General features: G+C 33.5%; 1 protein-coding gene across 29 annotated transcripts in view; it reads right to left on the reverse strand.

Annotated features, from left to right (window-relative positions):
- MEE44 (Nucleotidyltransferase family protein) overlaps positions 1 to 3,247 on the reverse strand; it is a 45,193-nt gene extending 41,946 nt beyond the window's left edge. For 26 of the 29 annotated variants that reach the window (XM_090316174.1, XM_039028726.2, XM_090316172.1 and 23 more), the window contains exon 1: positions 2,265 to 3,246. In XM_090316174.1, the coding sequence (XP_090172300.1) occupies positions 2,265 to 3,080 (816 nt within the window). In that variant the 5' untranslated portion in view covers positions 3,081 to 3,246. Of the gene's footprint in view, positions 1 to 2,264 lie in introns of all 29 variants that reach the window. The other 3 variants (XM_090316176.1, XM_039028753.2, XM_090316178.1) reach the window with 2 other exon arrangements.
- Between the last annotated feature and the right edge of the window lie 15,192 nt (positions 3,248 to 18,439).

The raw sequence follows: 18,439 nt of genomic DNA on the forward strand, positions 1-18,439 counted from the left end.
CATCCCCCGAGGAACAACAACTCTGATACCAAAATGATAGAACTCGGATTATATATTCACTGTTTTTTACATCAAATGCCAAGGAAGACAAGACTCCCCTCTTTGAGCTTTACAGACTAAATATCACCACCCCCCCCAACAACAATCTAACAAAACGGATCTTTCCCCTCAGGCCCACTTCCAATCTGTTATCACCCATAACTAACTAATATTCCTTTTGCAACAATTTACGCCATTTACATTTCCTTCTCCATTTCTCTTTCTTTTTCTCATATACCTCCTAATAACCGAGGGTCTATCAGAGACTTATCCAAAAAAAAACAATGAACTCTTTCAAACCAAAGATTTAACCAAAGAACTTAAACGCCAACTAAGCTTGAGAAAATGCATACAAAAAATATATGTTGCAAGACTATGCAAATGACCGAATAAAGAGGGCAGAAAGCTGGAAAATGAAGAACCTAAAAGATGCATCAACAACCTTCGACAATCTTCGAAAAGAGATATTCCTTGAAAGTGTAGCTTCAACCCAAAGAACTATAATCGAAACAAAGTACAAAGGAGCCTTTTGAAAGGCCACAGATTTAACCCACTTACACAATTGAAGACTACAAGCTTTTCTACAAGTGAAGAAAAATTGAATGTTATCTGGGAGGGAGACAAAGAAGAAGTACTCAACCTTGTATCTTGAACACATTGTTTTTCCTTATCTCTTTGAGAAACAAAATATCAAAAGCTTCCCCTATATGTTCTACACTTCTACTAAAAATGGATCCTCAAAAACTGGGTCCAAATGATGAAGATCCAATTCTTCGCTACTTACACTAACAACCGAGTCCTCATCGTAATCATAGGGGCAAGAGACATCCTTAGAAGAAGAATGACAAACAATACCTCCATGTCGAGCAATCCTAATCACAAGTCCATGGGAGATGGTTAAGATGCACAGCTACACTGTTGCACAATACACAACATAATTGCTCTGTTCGACGTAACGACTTCATCACGGGCATTAACTCTACTATGGAGGACCTGTTGCACAAAGAATTTGCCCTTCTTAAGAATTTTAACCTTCCCCAACAAGTGTGAGAGGTTGAAGGGAGAGAGATTTACCATAAAACAATCTTTTCTCCCTACAATGATAGAAAAATCTCCTAGTAGTGATAAAAGGGCCACATATCTTCTATTTCCCATAGAGTTCTAGTACGACCTTTCTTGAATAGGATTTGTTCTATAGGTTGTACAACTGTGTCCTTGAGTTCTAAAGGTTTTTAGTAGTACCTTTTGAAACCTCACCTAAGGGATCTACTCAAAATAATGAAGACATGTTCACTTACAATAGCTTATGTCATAAGGTGTCATACTCTCTAAGAAATTGCTGCAACCATTTAGCCAACAATGCCTTCTTTTGTGCCCTTAAATTACATGTGCCTAGACCCATAAGATCCAATAGCTTGGTCACCAAACCACATCCCACAAGCCCAAATAAGAACTCTTCCTCACATCAAACCCTTCCCCGACACGTGAACCCTAAGCAAAGGGAGAAAATAAGTCGCAATTGCATTCAAAACTAGCAATGTCAAAGTGAGTTTGCCTCCCTTGGTGAAATGGTTTCTCTTGCAAGAGGATAGGCATTTCTGAAATTTTTCCACAACAAGATCCAAAAAAGTAGAATAAAGGAAAGGAACCTACCTCACAGCTCACCAAGCAAAAGAAGAGACTGTTGTAGCAAACTGCTTAGAGATAAAACAAGGAAATATAATCCCTCTCAACCTGAAACCCCTCAAGTATGTCACTTTCCACTTCCCTTGATATAATTATACCCGGAATATCTTCCAACCAACAAGAAGATGAAGGGGACAATCCAAGAATCCTATCTCACGAATTACAATTAAAAAACGATAGAGTATCTAACCATCCTAAGACAACTCCAGAACCAATATCTTCATTTGACTTGTGCATTATATATATATATATATATGTATGTATGTATATATGTATATGGATGGATGGATGGATGTATGTATATGGATGGATGGATGGATGTATATGTATATATGTATGTACGTATATATGTGTATCAACCTAAATGTTTTGAGTAAGGATTAAGTATGTAAAATAGAAGATACAGAAACTTCAACAAACATTAAGTAAAGAAATGAAAGGATTAAGCACCAGCAACCCGAGTATTCTTAAAAAATATGTAACGACTTCAACTAAATAAGCACACAAGATGGACAGCATGTAAATGTTCCCAGCATTACCAAGTTTTTTGCTGATTTCCCCAGAATTGCAGTCAAAATTTTTTCCCTTGACGAAGCATCCAATTTATCCCACCAGTCCACGCATCCCTTCTTCCTCCAAAACACGTTTGTCGCCATGCCAGTTGCGGTAGCCTTCTCTTTGAACTTAACCGATCGTTTTTTTCCATTATTCAAGTTCATCCATGACAATCTCAAAGCCACCTCCAACTTATTCGCCACAAAGGCCTCGATACTGTAGTATCCTTTCGCTTTTAACCAATTTAATTCGGCCCAATTGGACGCCAGGTCACCCCCTTCGCCTCTCAAAAACGCCCCATTTGAAACTCCATCCATTGCCTCGACAAATTTATCCACATTTGATACAAAATCCTCGCTTACAGTTATAGAATCGATGTTCTTTAATGAACAAGAACATTCCTCGAGCTTGTCGCCTTCCCTGGAACCGAATAATCGACTGGACTCAAAAATCATCCTTTCGGACTCGTTGGACTCGGAGACACGAGACAATAGTCCGCGGGACTTCTTAAAGCATATGCTGGGTAGGTGCAGAGGGTCGCAGGAAGGAATGTCGGGCAGGAGGATAAAGAAACCATGCCCTCGTCTGCGAACTTCGGCCACCATTTGGATGAGGATTTGGACGAATTTGAAGTCAACCACCGTGAGATGAGCTTGGCGTTGGTGGACGCTGAGAGAAGAGAACCATTTAAGGATCGAGGACCTAGGATTGGAATTGGTATCGCGGTTGACGGGAACGGATGTAGAATGGTAGAGGGAGATATGGGAGGTGAGAGAGTCGATAAGCTGGTTCTGAGCCATGATCGAGTAGGGAAGGTACTCACCGGCGGTAACTGGATGCGATCGATTCCTCCGTTCTTCTTTCTCTTCTCTTCTTTTCTTTTCTTTTCTTTTCTTCTTTTGTCTATTGTAGAGCCAGAGACAAACAGAAGACGAGAGTGACGGAGGTGAGAATTGAGAAATAGCGGGCAGATTGCAATTTTCGCGGGTTGCGGCCTTGTGGGGTCTTAAAAATATTTACGTCATCGCTCTGCTGTACATTTCTAGTTTATTGGAATTTACTGTGAAAGTTGGCCATATGCCAAAATTCCCCCATCTTTGGTATGCAAGTCTTGTAACTGAATTTTTTTAAGTCTTTTTATTCCGACCATTAATGCAAAGTTTGCCCTATTATTTTCATTCAAATATCCATTACATCCATTAAATAAACAAACAAAACTCTCGAACTATTTAGTTTGAATATTTTTATTCGATTAGTTCTCGAACTTATGATTTAGTCTTGTTAAAGGGCTCTTTGGGGGTCCAACATGAGATGGGATGATATGATGTTTCGAAGCTGATAATTTGTAGAAATATAAGTTATTTAACCTTTTTATTGAGAACAATTAAGAAAATTATGAGAAAAATGCATTATCTTGATGGAAAAATCATGCAATTAATAATATCCTGCAATTACATGCCTACGAAATGGTTAATCCTTGAAAATTATAAGAATTGTCACTTGTTGGACGCATGATTCTATCAAGAATGAAGAAAACCGAGAAAAGAAGCAAGTCGCAGCTGCAAACACATAGAACTTAAGTTGACGCATAACTTAGTATCGCATAGTTCCACGTGGTGAGATAATATGATTAGAAATACAATAGACACTTGGGTGGTGGATGTCAAATAACAAATATCAAGTTGGTTGCTGATGTGAAAAGTTTGTGGCAAAACCAATGAACCTCTGACACGAGGGAAGTGGCGGGATGAGGCATGGCATTTGCGATGTGTCGATTAATCATTAGAAATATGCATGGAACCTTCCTTTTGTTGGGTTTTATGTCATAGAACTCGTGGTTTATAAAAGAATGAAACTTATTCTAAAAAATTTAATAATGTGTTGTTGAATAGATGTTTTGTTCGATGAACTCCAATAAATCTAAAAGGTCCCTTGACTATTTGATGAGTACTTGAACTTTATGTGGAGACATAAAGGTGGATTAGGTTCGAGTAAATAGTCAAAATGATCTATAGTATATGAATCAAGTTGGGTGCCTTATTCTGGTAACACTATTGGATGTGGGCTGCTCTGTAATTGTTACAAAAAGTTGTAAAGTGCTACAAACGAAGTGATCCTAATTCGTTCATGTTGGGATATAAGGAGTGGGGGTGTCCTTGTGCAGAAAGGTTTATACAAGATCGGACAACTAAATCAGTCACTCTTACTTTATAACGTTGTTTACTGTTTAAGACTGAATATTTCAAAGCGATGACCTAGGTAACTTGACCTTAATCCCGAGCTAACTATGAACTCCTGTTTATTTGGGATCATCCTTAGATTTGTATAGGTAAGGGTTGGCTAAACAACGCCAACTCAATAAACTCTCATTTCAGGGGTAAGACTGGATAGATAGTTAGGGACATAAGGTGCAAAATGGAATTCACTCCTACCCGCTTTTAGGGATAGTAGAAAGGTTGTTCCCTTAAGTGCTAATCATGGGTCTTGAACAAGGGGCCTCATCCTCTCACTGGCCCGTTAGGGACTCAATTTTGTTGATTAGATCACAAAATAATTGTCCATTAGGAGATCGGTGGAGACTTAAGAAACAAAAGGTAATTTCGGGGGTAAAACAGGGATTCGACCTAATCGTTATTACGAACAATCTGTGAAGGGTTGACTTACTAATCATGGTTTATATCGGGCGGACATAATATATCTACAGTGAGGGAGTTCAACTACGGGCTTTGATGAAGTGACCCATTAAACGAATGGGGCTTAGATCGGTCTAATGAGTTTAGCCAATTAATCTCGGATCGTTGGAGTCCATGATTTGTAGGTCCACGGGGTCCCCCTACTTCTTCGAAAATAGATTAGCTTTAGAGTAGCGTGATGAGTTAATTTGAAATGTTCAAATTAGAATCAAACGGAATTTGAGAATATATATTTAAATATGATTTAAATATACGAAGATGAATTTGTGTAAACTAATTTATAATCTCATTAGAAATGTGATCTCATGTCTATGTGAATCATGCTTTAAAGCTATTTAAAAATAAATAAATAAATAACCTAAGGTTTGCAAGTAATTTTGAATTATTGATTTTAATTCTGATTTCATTTAATTATAACTTTTATAAAATGAATTAAATGACTTAAAATCAATTATTGCATGTGCACGCATATTTAGGTAAATTATAACAATTATAAATTAACACAAAGTAGTGACATGCTTCATGCAACTTCATTTCATTACTCAACATACATAACACTTATATAATAAAGTAATGAAATTATTAATAATATATATTCATCCATACATTAAAACTATATATTATAACACTCATAATATAAATTATGCATGACTATGTTATTAATGCATGCAACCACATATTATAACATTTATATTATATGATGCGTTATAAATTAAATCATGCAACTATATATTATAATATTTATAATATAAATGATGCATGGATAATGCATAACTTATGTTGGGATTTAACTACATGGCATACATTATGACATATAAATATATAAAATAAATCATACATTATATGCATAATTTAAAAACAATTATTGGATTGGGATTGAACTCCTAAATAATTAAATTAATATAACAATTATATTAATTTAATTAATTTAAAACAACTAACTATTACAAAACTAGTAGTCAACGGGTTCAAAAAAAGTAAACCAGGTTTTGAACCGCACGAACCGGATCGTCCAACACCTAAACTGACCATGAACTACTCAAACCAGCAAGCCGGACACAAACTGACTGAACCACGCGTAAACCGGTTCATTATTTCCGTCTTAGAGCGTTGCAATGCTAAGAACATTTTGTCCGCCTTTTGTAGCATTGTAATGCTACTATACATAAGCCACTATACAATTGTGAATTCCTTCGAAACTCCTCCGAATTTGGCCTCGTTTTCTCCCGAAATTCACCATAACTACAAGAATGACACATGACATTGATATCGACTCTATAACTTTAATCTTGCCTAAAACATCAGGCCCTTACAAATCAAAATTTGTAAAAATAAAGCAATAAAACCAAAATCCAATCCCGAAAGATCCAAAAATTGTAATACAATTAACATCCATTCATCATATGAAAAAATTCAGTATGCAATCCACCAATTATGTAAAATCAATATGGAAAAATAAAAAATTGGGACCAAAACCACGCTCTGATGCCAATTGAAGGAATCCTAAGATCCACCACGGAAGCGGGAATCGGTCCCCCAAATTAATTTTCACAAAATACAAAATTTACAGAACCTAAATTATTCATTACAACAGAAAAATTCAAAGCATGCTTTAAGAGAAGAATATAAGAATTTCATACCCTTGATGAATTAAATTTTTCTTCACGAAATCCCCATCTCCACGGATGATCAACCACGATCCAAAAAAAAAGACACCACCACAAGTTAGATCTCTATATTCTCTTTTGGGATGAGATTATCTCATGAGGGTGTGAGCTCTGAGATTTTAGAAGATGGAAGAAAATAATTTTTGAGAGAGGAAGAGAGGATTCTCGAAAAAATTCAGCGAGAGTTTTTCTTGGAAAAGTTTGTGAAGAAGATGATAGATAAAGCGAACAAAATCATCATGCGTGAAAAAACTTCCCACTTCCACATTGATCACGAGAATTAAGGGAAGGGAGTTGACTCCCTCCCTTACTATATGTTATATCAGTTATAACATATAACTTACTGTTTTTATAAAATACAATATAACCTATAGTTTTTAATTCCCTCATTAATTTGTGGTATTTAATATAAATTATATTTATACTAAATTTAATTATATGAGTCCAATCCATATAATTAATATTCGAATCATAATCAAATATTTATTTTCTCTCAAATAAACTTTATATTATAATGTATCAAATACAATATATTAATTATATCACATACATAATTAATTTAACCATATCACATATAATTAATTCCCTCAATTAATTTGAACAATTCAAATTAATCTAAAATTAATTCTCAATAACCTCTGTTGAATTATAGAGGGGATCTTGTGGACCCGTAGATCGAAGCTCCAATGACACTTGGATAATTTAATTACTCAAACTCTTTAATTAAATTATCCAACATCCATTAACTGTCAGTCACTCCGATAAAGACCAACAGCTCACTACAAGAAACCCTACTTTTTTAGCCCTTGAAGATAGTGTTTTTCAAAAGTAACTATAAAAAAAAATGGAAAAGGGCAGAGAACAGTTTGGAGAAAAAAGTGAATTTTTTTTTGGAAAAAACGGCGGAAACCTCCAAAGTTGAATTGTCATCCCAGTGTCTTTTTTTCTCTCGTCTCCTTCGTCTTACCACTTCACGCGTTTCCCTCGTCTTTTTCTCTCTAAATCAATAGGCGAAAACCCTAGCGTATAGTTGCAAGAAGACAACAAATTGGAGTTCCCAACCAAGTAAGTTAACTAGTCTGTCTTCTTCTTTTGTTTTTCTCTTATCTCTAGGTTTTCTATCCATTTTTGCTCTCACCTTCTCGCCCTTGAAACTAAGAGAGATTGGGTATGAAAAAGGAGAGTAACTCGTTGATGGCTTCACTTGGCTAACTCTTCAATTTTCCCTATATTCTTCCATTCCTTCACTTTCTAAGGGCAGCATCGACTCTCTCTGGCTTCCATTACCAAAACCATTTCAGAATCATATATTCGAACCGTCCAACATTGTTCTCTTTCGATATTTAAGCCTCTCCTCCTCCAAATCTTCCATTCCAGGTCTCTTCATCATTCCAACAAGCTTTATTTCTTCAAATGGTGCTCCACTCCGATAGGGTAAATATTCATAAAACAGAAGCTAACAGAATCATTAAGCATTCTAATTACACTTAATTTGAGTATAGGACATGATATAAAAACAGGTTTTAAAATAAAAGGGTTTCAGCTTTACAACCTTTGTAGAATCCTTCAGATTCTTGCTTATTTCCACGAATTTGACCTTCAAATCTTCAATAGACCACCAAGAGAATCTTCTCTATTATTCTCAACCTTGGATTTGAGTCATGGAACTCTGAATTGAGAGGGATTTAGATGGGTTTGAGAGAGTTTGGGAGTCGATGAAAGTTTTTGCAGAAATTTCACAAATTTCATATTTTATCCACTCAATACTCTGAAAATGGAGTATTTATCAAGTTATTGATGCAAGCACTTACTCGTTTAGCTAATTGACACTTCGATTAGTACTTAGATAATGGACAAGGTGTTAAAATATGGATTAATCCACTAAAAATCCCATTTTTGGGATAAATCCACTATCATGCCAATTTTTCAATTTAAAAGGATTTAATTTAAGAGTAAATTAAATTTCAGTAAATTGAATTTAAAATTGAAAATTTTGATTTAATTTTAATTAATTAATTAGAGAAATTTATTAATTAATTTAAACAATTTAATATCAAATATTAAATTAATAAAACATCTAATTTCAAACATGAATCCCATTCATGTAATCAATATTTAAATATTTTGAACTCTCCAATTACGTTTAATTTCAACAAAATTAAATGTTAATTATATCGAATATAACTATTCAAACCCTAAATTGAAATCGAACATTTCAAACTCAAACCCTAAATTGAAAATTGAACACTTCACTTTCACTCGATCTTCTAATCCAAGGTTTAATCTTTTACGAGCTAGTAGAGAGACTACAAATCACGAGCTTTGATGATTTGAGATTAATCGGTTGCTTCAACGATTTGAGATTAATTGGTTAAACTCTTTAATCCAAAATAATCGATATTCGTTAACTACCGAGACATACCACTATAACTCGATAGTTGCACTATCCTTACTTTAGATATATTTCTGTCCATTTGATTTAACCATGATTAGTAAGTCGATCATTCACAGGTCGTTCGTATTTACAACTAGGTCAAAATTATCATTTCACCTTGTAAATACATTTTGCTCCTTAAGTCACCACTGATCATCTATTGAACAATTGGTTTATAGTCCAACTAATAAACGCTATCCCTCTCGGCCATGAGAGGATGGGGCCCTTTGTTTAAGACCAGAAATCAGTACTTAAGGGAACAACCTATCTACTAGACCTAAAACGGTAGGAGTGAATTCCATCTTGCAGGACTATGTCCCCAACTATCTATCTGGTCTTATCCCCAAAATGGGAGACTTATTGAGTAGTGTTGTTGAACTACTCTCACCTATGCAGATGAAAGGATAATCCCGAACAAATAATAGTTCATAGTTATCTCAGGATTAAGATCGAGTTATCCTAGGTCATCGAATTGAAATCATCAGTTTTTAACAGTAAACAATCGTTATAAAGAAAAGTGACTATTTCATGGTCCGGTCTTATACAAACATCTTTGGCATAGGATGCCCCCACTCGCATGTCTCCACATGAACGATTTCGGGATCACATCGTTTGTATCAATATACAAAGTGGGTTGCATCCATAGTATCCCTAGGACGAGGTACCCAAATCTCATCCATATACTTATAGATCTTTTAGGCTATATACTATAACTTGATAATCTTTTATGTCTCTACATAAAGTTAAAGTATTTCCATAGGTTCATTGATTGGATTTTATAACAGAATGCAATTTCAATATTACTTTTATTGATAAATAGAATATGTTTCCCAAATTACGAACGGTGAGTTTTAGGACATTCCCAAACCCGATTTAAGAGAGAAAAATTTGTGGGGTAAGAAATTTTCATATATCATAATATACACGTTGTGATAGATTAATTAGTGTTTTATTTTTTGTTTGTATTTTTGTTCTTGTTCTTGTTCGTGGCTCTGTGATGATATATATCTATGATTGGAAATGGGTTTTGGGTTTGATAAGGAACAGAAGAACATTGATTTTGCTTCAATTTTGTTGTTTTGACTAAACTTTGAGAAGTTCAACATAGATCCATCTCATTAATCTAATGGTTGGAAATGGTTAGTTGCTCTGTTTGAATTGGATGTGCCTAGCTACAGTTCAAAACTAGAAGTATAATTTACCTGCTTCGCTCTAAATGGTTTGGGCAGTAGCTCAATAATCCAGTTGAGAAGAAAACATTAGTCTTCCATTCTTAGTTTCATAGTCGTTTCTTATTTGATGATTTGAGTTATAATTTTTAGTCTTCTTCAGAAAGAAATTAAAAGATCATTTTCTAAACTTGACTTAGTGCATTTGCCTCGTAGATTGGTAGTTTGCATATTTTGATTTGATTGCAGAGTTTGTTAATCCTATGACCTACTACTTGGATTATTCTCAACTACATACTCACAAGTTTTTGTAATTAGTTTCTATGTATAATTGACTACATAATTCAAGCTTCAACGCGTTTTTTAAAGTTAATTTGGGTTTATGCCAGATATTATTTTTCTTGTATCTCTTTCTTATTTAGTTTTGTTTTTCCTTTTCAGTTTTTTTCCTTTGTTGAGTCTATAGTTGTCTATTTATTCGTTGTTGGAGAGATTGCGAGATCATTGCTTATTTTCCATGTATACTATGAATAACCTTATTTTCCCAATAGTTTCTTTCTCTTTTGCTAGTATAAACCCAAATCAAAACTGTTTAGGATAATTGTTCAATATCAACCTTTTTCTTTACTTTGTGCTGCAAAATGTTATTTATTATTTAGAACATAACAGGTTGATTGTAAGATTAGAATGACGAGCCTCGTGATAGTTTATATGTCCAATATTGTTTTTAGTTTGAGAAGTTGATTGTCTCTAAAATTGAACCAAAATGGATTGATTCATACATTGATTAGTTACTTTATGATTTCCACAGATGGCTTGAACAACGACATGCCTTGAAATTCTTTTTAGAAAGCTTGAACTTCTTAAATAGTTGGTGGCCAAATCTCTTGGTTTAATGTAATGACAACACAATATGCTCCACATACATGAATATACATTAGTTGGTTAGAACAACAATTGAGATGAAAATTTCCTCGTCAATGCAGCAAGCTCTGCATCTAAAACATCCTCCCCAAAACAATCATTTTCTGGGTTTGCTAGCACTCTAGATCTTTGGATGAAAGTGAGATGATGCAATATAACATTAATTCAAACTGACTCACTAGTACAATAGGAGGTGTCCTGCTCTATATGTTTGAAGATAGAGGAATGATGGATTCTTTAATAGCCTACCTCTTTTTCTTTTCTTTTTTTCTTTTGTTTTTGTTTTTTGAAGCAATGAGTTAGGAATAAAAGGAAAATTTCTAAGTAGCTAGAGAAGTCTTGTGATTTTTGAAGTCTAATTCATGTCAATACATACTATTGGTTCAAGATGATAAGTTTCTTTGCTTGATTGGTTTAGATTACCATTGCTCAAACTAACAAGATTTATTCAAAAAGTCTTCCAAGTGTAGCTCATTCTCTTTTGTTATTGCAAGCAACTGGTCTTTAATGATTTATGTATTCCTTGTGAGGCTGATGACATGATTTTAGATGACAAGTTTTCTTCTTCTTCCTCTAGACGACCACTATGGATTTGAATTCCTATAAACCATCGGATTAACTTATCACAATGACGTTGATGTTTCATTAGTTAGATCTTCGAGATGATAAGAAGTTTCTTATAGACTATCGTGACACAATTTGTATTTCAATCACTAAAGTAAATTGTTAGCTTAATTGGTCTTTTGTTTTCAAGTTATTTTTGGTGTGTGGCTATAATTTGGTTATCATGTCAATGTAGATCGAGAGGAGCTTAGAGCGTTGATTAATGCACTTGAATACATCTACTGGAGTTCAAAATTTCAGCAGGTATTTGGATTTGTATGTGAGTGACCTAGTGTTCTAGAATTGTTGGTTATGGATTATTAATTTGCTATGGTGATTGACGTTCACGAGATTGTTTCTTATGTTAGCACATAGAGTTGTAGTTTTAAAGGGAACATATTTGTTTTGTTGCTAGTACTTTGATATCTTAATCCACTTGCTTATCTTCTTCACCTTAATAAAGTGAAGGAGAATAGAGAAAAATGAGAGAAAGGAAGAGAGCGAGGTGATTTCTCACTACCATTTTCTTCTCTATATGATTCAAGATGGAAATAAATATTTATGGAGCTTGGTCTTATGATTCTTGTAAGGGAAAATTTATTATGCGCTATGACTCAAGTTTTCGTCCCCGGCAACGGCACCAAAAACTTGTTATAAATAATTTATTGTCAACAACTCGTTAGGTTGCTGACGAAGTATATATATGTATGTGTATGTATATGCACTTTGCGACAATAATATTATGCGATACTACATTCTAAATGTATGCGACGATAATGATATGCTTCGTAGTATGCATTCGTGTAGTACGCGTGTCACAAGTTTTCTTATGCTGGAACCAAGTATAATTCAAATGCAAGTTTCTCAGATGATCTGAGGTCAACACGGGGATTGTTGTGATTAATGCGATACTAATGTGGTATATGCGACTGGTTAAACATAAAGAATAATAAATTGGGTTTTGAAAGTAAAATGTGGTAAGGAGTAAATTGCGATAATAAAAATAAAGCAATGATAAAATAAATTGCGGTGATAGATAAAATTGTGGTAATAAAGTAAATGAATAAACATTTAAATATACAAGTTGAGAACTGGCTGTGAAGTTGTACAAAATAATCTGATGAATGCGTTGGCAAGTCTTGTGAAATGAGTCGGAAAGAGAACGGGTTGAGGGAAAGGATATCGCAAGTTCGTCAATCTCGTTGAGGATACAACTAAGGTTCCTCTTTCCCTTGGCTTACACCTCTCAGTGCACGATCGCGTTCCCATATGTCTATGGTGAAACATGGATGAACGTGATGAACGCAAGATTGTTTCCATCTCTGGAAATGGAAATACTTCTCGCTTTAGTTAATGCATTCTTCCAACCTTCTTTCGAGAGGTGGAATAACATCTTCACTTCTGCTCTTACAGGTGAAGATGCCGTTGAGCACGCGTTAGCTAAACTTAGCCGATTTCTTCAACAAAGATTAATTTACTCACTTAATCCTTCCCCTTTACCCTGGGGATTAATTACACATGATGAAGAAAATTGATGATTAATGTATGGAGAAGAGCAGAGAAATGACGATGAATACGATAATGATATTAAAATCTAAGGATAAGCGTTTATTACAGATGGTGAATGAAAGATTAGAGATGAACACAGTAGATGAATAGAAAATAAGAACAAATACGGAAAGAGTGTCAATGTCTTAACACGGATCCCGGTCGGAGACGATTTGCTTGCCGACATGTGGTAGAAATAGAGTGGAAAGCTTCCCTCTAGGCTTGCTTTCCAAGTAGAAGTGACCTTTTGCACAGAGCTTCTTCTTCGGAAATGGAAATAGTTGCTTGCTCCAGAGGCGTACCTCTCGGTCTTGTCTCGTCTCATCTTTCTCCCGGATTTTTCCTAAATTGTCTCTTCAGACCAGCCTCCTTTCATTGAATTCGAGGTAGCTATTTATAGATCTTGGTTCCTTCTGCATTAGTGGTCCCACTCTGAAAAATTGATAATTCCTACCATGGCATAGTGGAAATGTCCGCTCTGCTCCACGTTCACTTTATCAGAATCGTACACAGAAAAGCTGTACAATATCAGAAGTCCTTGCGAATGCGTTGCTCTTTACATCTTCGATCGATCGCCGCATGCGGTGTGATTGGTTTGATCTTTTATCGATTTCCGCATGCGGTGGAAATGTGTTGATCATTTGAGTCCATGATCGATCGTCGCATGTGCTACAATTGCGTTGTTCTTTTTCGTTCTTAATCGATTGCCACATGCAATATGGATGTGTTGTTCATTTTTGTCCTCGAGCGGTTGTCGCATGCGGTGACCTATTTTCCTGCAAAACAAAGACTTGAACATTCTATTTTACCATCGCAATGGGGTTAGCAGGTGTGCTTATGACACTTTACAATTTTCGTGTGGTCGACACAACTTTTCCTTCTTTTTATCGCATAATCTAAATAAAACGGTATAAATAACTTGTATTTCTACAAGTTATCAATTCTACTTTAAACGATCTTTAAATGTTTCCTTTGATTTGATTTGACTTTCCTCTACATTTGATCATCTGGACTTGTTGGTATAACCCCATAGGAGAAAACTTCTTGTTATTTTCTCGATGGTAGAGTAGGCATTTTTTTTTTACTTACTTTTTTTCCTTCTCGAAGTTAATGACGATAAGGAAACAAAAATTTGAAGGTTTTATAGTTGAAGCGTTGAATAGATTTAGTTTCTCAATGCTCAAAATGAAGTATTCATTTTAAATTGTGAAGAGTGATTGTATGTTTTTTAATGAAGGTTTTATCTCCAAAAGTGTAAGGCCAAAAGGGTCTACTGTAAGAATTAGTGATGACTTTTAATTATGTATTTGGATAGGAATGGTAGTTTTTCAAAGCAAACAAGAAAACTTTTATTTTTGAAGTATTTTTGTTTGTTAATCTGAGATCACCAACTTAATACTTGGTATAGAAAAACAAGAAGCTTGAAAGCAAAGCAACTTGTAATCATTAACTGTTAAGTTTTGTTGATATTTTGCATTGTCTTCATGGATAATTATAGGCTTGGCAATCATTGGATAATTAAAAGAGTTTTTATCCATGCATGTTGATCTTAACCATCCTGTAAGTTACACTAGTTTTGTACAAATGTTGATGAATGTATATTTCTTTTGTTATATCTAATCATTTTAAGCGTTTTAAATTGTATGACTAACTTTACAATTGAAGATATCTTTTTTCATTGGTGTTTTTTTATATATATTGTTCTTTAATTGCTTAGTTATGTTTGCTATGAATTTGGCGAAATCAGAGTAAGTTCAAGAATAATGTATTTTTTAAAAATAATGATAAAAATAAGATATATAGAAAATAATTACAAAAGTAAGGTGGAATGAGAAAGTATTAACAAATATAAGGTAGCAAAATCATGTACATCATGTACCCGATAGACGATTTTTTTTGTTAAACCTCCATGTTAGCATATGACCATACTACCGAACTCGTGGAGGGTCTACGAGTTCCAAATTATTATTATTTTTTTTATTGCTTTTCGATTTAATTAGATACAAAGTGGAACAAATCTATTTGAATTTCACCTTAAAACAAATTTATGTGAAAAAATATATGGTAAAACAAATTTATGTGAAAAAATATATGGTAAAACAAATTTATGTGAAAAAATATATGGTAAAACAAATTTATGTGAAAAAAATCTACGGTAAAACAAATCTATGTGAAAAAAAATAGATTTAGCCTTAATTCGTGACTAAAAATTTGATTCAATTTTTATTTTAGCGTAGGCCTTTAAAAATTTGAAATTCACAATAAAAAATTCTCCAAAAATACAAAAAAAAAATAATAATAATAAAAATAAAAATAAAGAAGAAGACACAAGTTGGGGAAAATGTGAAAAAAAAAAAAAGATTTAGCCTTAATTCGTTGCTAGAAATTTGATTCAATTTTTATTTTACCTTTAAAATTTTGAATTTCACAGTAAAAGATTATCCGAAAATACAAAAAATACTAAAAATAAAAGAAAAGAAAAGAGAAAATGTGAAAAAAAAAATAGCCTTAATTCGTGGTAATAAATTTGATTCAATTTTTATTTTACGTTAGGCTTTTGAAAATTTAAATTTCACATATTATCCAAAGATGAAAAAATGCTAAAAAAATAAAAGAAGAAATAGAAGTTGTGGGAAGATGTGAAAAAAAATATATAACCTTAAATAGTGGACAGGGTACACTATTAATTGCTGACTCAAAACTTGTGGATCCATCCACGATTTTATAACCCTATTTTTATCGATGGTTTCAAATCAGTCATATTTTTATAAATAAATATTAAAATAACATTATTTAAAAAAAAAAAATCGCAAAATCACCATGTAATTGAGATTTTTATGAGTCCTAGGCACTTCTCGTTGCACATTATTTTCTTGTGCAGATATGTTAGGTGCGCACTACAAGCAATAGAACTTTTAATAGTTTTTTCTTTTTGTTTATAGCTTTTAAGTGAAAAATTTATTAAAAAAATTTGAAAAAAAAATGCATAAGTTTCTCCCTCTGTCTCTTTTTAATTTTTATGAAATTGATGCCCAAATGTCACATCTGTCACTTTTTTCCCACCTCCTTTCAAGCTGCCCTTTGATGTCCATTGATCTCCCACTCATTAACCCACTCTCTCTTCAATCAAAATTCTCAGTTGCTTTAATTTTTTCATCTAGATTGAAATTTCTTCATTGTCACTATAGAAAGATAGACTTTAATAGTGTGTTTGGACATGTATGGTGGTTGTTCAGAGCAAAAGAGAAACATTTTATCTTTCAAGTAAGTATTTTATTTGTTAAACTGGGGGTAACTTAATATTTAGAACAAAAAAAATTTATTGATGATTTATGCATATAAAATTGATTTACAGCAGTTTCGAATTTTAATATCTGCTGAATGCATAAGAATAAACATTCAATAGAAACAATGATGGGAATCTCATTAAATGTTTTTTGGTGCAGAACATTGTTTTTGTAGACTTGGTTCTCATGATAATGATGAAAGTTTTGAAAATTTAAGAGACTAGACTTGAAATTTGATCGATAGTTTTAATGGTATAATCTTATCAGAGTTGAAGCGGCATGTAGGCATTTTTAGATGATTTCAATGGTTCTTATGATCAATGGTTTCAATGATGTCAATCTTAAGAGTTTTTTTTAGAATTAAAGTGGCACATAGACATTTTTAGATTGGTATGAGAGTTGAAGTGTCACTAACAATCTTTTTGAAAATTTTTATGTTGATTTTGAGAGCCCAAATGACTTTTAGTAATTTTTTAGGTTATTTTGAGACTCAGTGTCACTTATACATTTGTTAGGAACTTTTTATGTTGGCTTTTGGAATCAAACTGGCATTTAAGCATTTTTTGGTTGTTTTGATAGTCAAAGTGTTGCTTAGAAACCTTTAGGTTGGTTTTGAGAGTGAAAGTGATACTTACACATTTTTAGATTGTTTTGAGTGTCAAAGTGTTAATTAGATACCTTTTAGGAACTTTTTATGTTATTTTTTTCCTTTTCGAATTCTCCTTTGTTAGAGATAGGGGTTGACAAAGTTCCTTTTTCTCGACTTAACTTTTTTTTTCTTTTTTTTTTTTTTCTTTTTTTTTTTAAATTCGGTTTGGTAAATGCTAACCATTGAAGTTTCACGTCTTACTTTATGTCTTGTTTTTAGTCTTTTAAGTTACTGTGTGAACATTAATTATTGGTTGTCGATGCTTTAGTTCTAGTAAAATTCACCAAACAAACAAACTTTGCTTACCCATAGCAATAGTTTTGAAAAGAATGTTTGAGAAAGATTGGATTTACCTGAACATGTATGAGTATGTTAAAAATGAAATTTAATACTAGGTTGAGATGATAGTTATTTACTAGCTTAAATAGGCAGCATGAGTATGTCAAACATTAATTGGTTGCGTTTGATTCTTTGATAGAGTTACCGAATATTTGAAAGGATCATGGAACTTTGTCAAACAAGTTGAGAGCAAGTTGGTTAAGGTAGACAAAATTCCATGTCCATGCAAGAAATGTAGAAACATGAATCATCAAAACTTTGGTATCGTTTACGAACATCTGGTTATAAATAACATGGATCTTGTTGTGTTTTATGTCCTAAAACTCGTGGTTTGTAAACAATGAAACTTATTCTGAAAATTCAATAAAGGTGTTATTGAATAGGTGTTTTGTTTAAACAGAAATCCAATAAACTTAAAAGTCCCTTGACTATTGGATGAGTACTTGGACTTTATGTGGAGACATATAAGTGGATCAGGTTTGAGTAAATAGACAAAATGATCTATAGTATATGAATAAGGTTGGGTACCTTATTCTGGTAACACTATTGGATGCGGCCTTCTCTGTAGTTATTACAAGGAGTTATAAAGTGCTACAAACGAAGTGATCCTAATTCGTTCATGTTGGACATGAGGAGTGGGGGTGTCCATGTGCAAAAGGGTTTGTACAAGATCGAACCACGAAATGAGTCATTCTTACTTTATAACGCTGTTTATTATTTAAGACTTACTATTTCAAAGAGATAACTTAGGTAACTTGACCTTAATCTTGAGCTAACTATGAACTCCTGTTTATTTGGAATTACCCTTAGATTTACATAAGATAGAGCTGACTCAACAGCGCCGGC

This window comes from Benincasa hispida, chromosome 1, assembly GCF_027475165.1.
Source record: "Benincasa hispida cultivar pf3 chromosome 1, pf3_genome.v1.1, whole genome shotgun sequence".
Classification (NCBI taxonomy): Eukaryota; Viridiplantae; Streptophyta; class Magnoliopsida; order Cucurbitales; family Cucurbitaceae; genus Benincasa; species Benincasa hispida.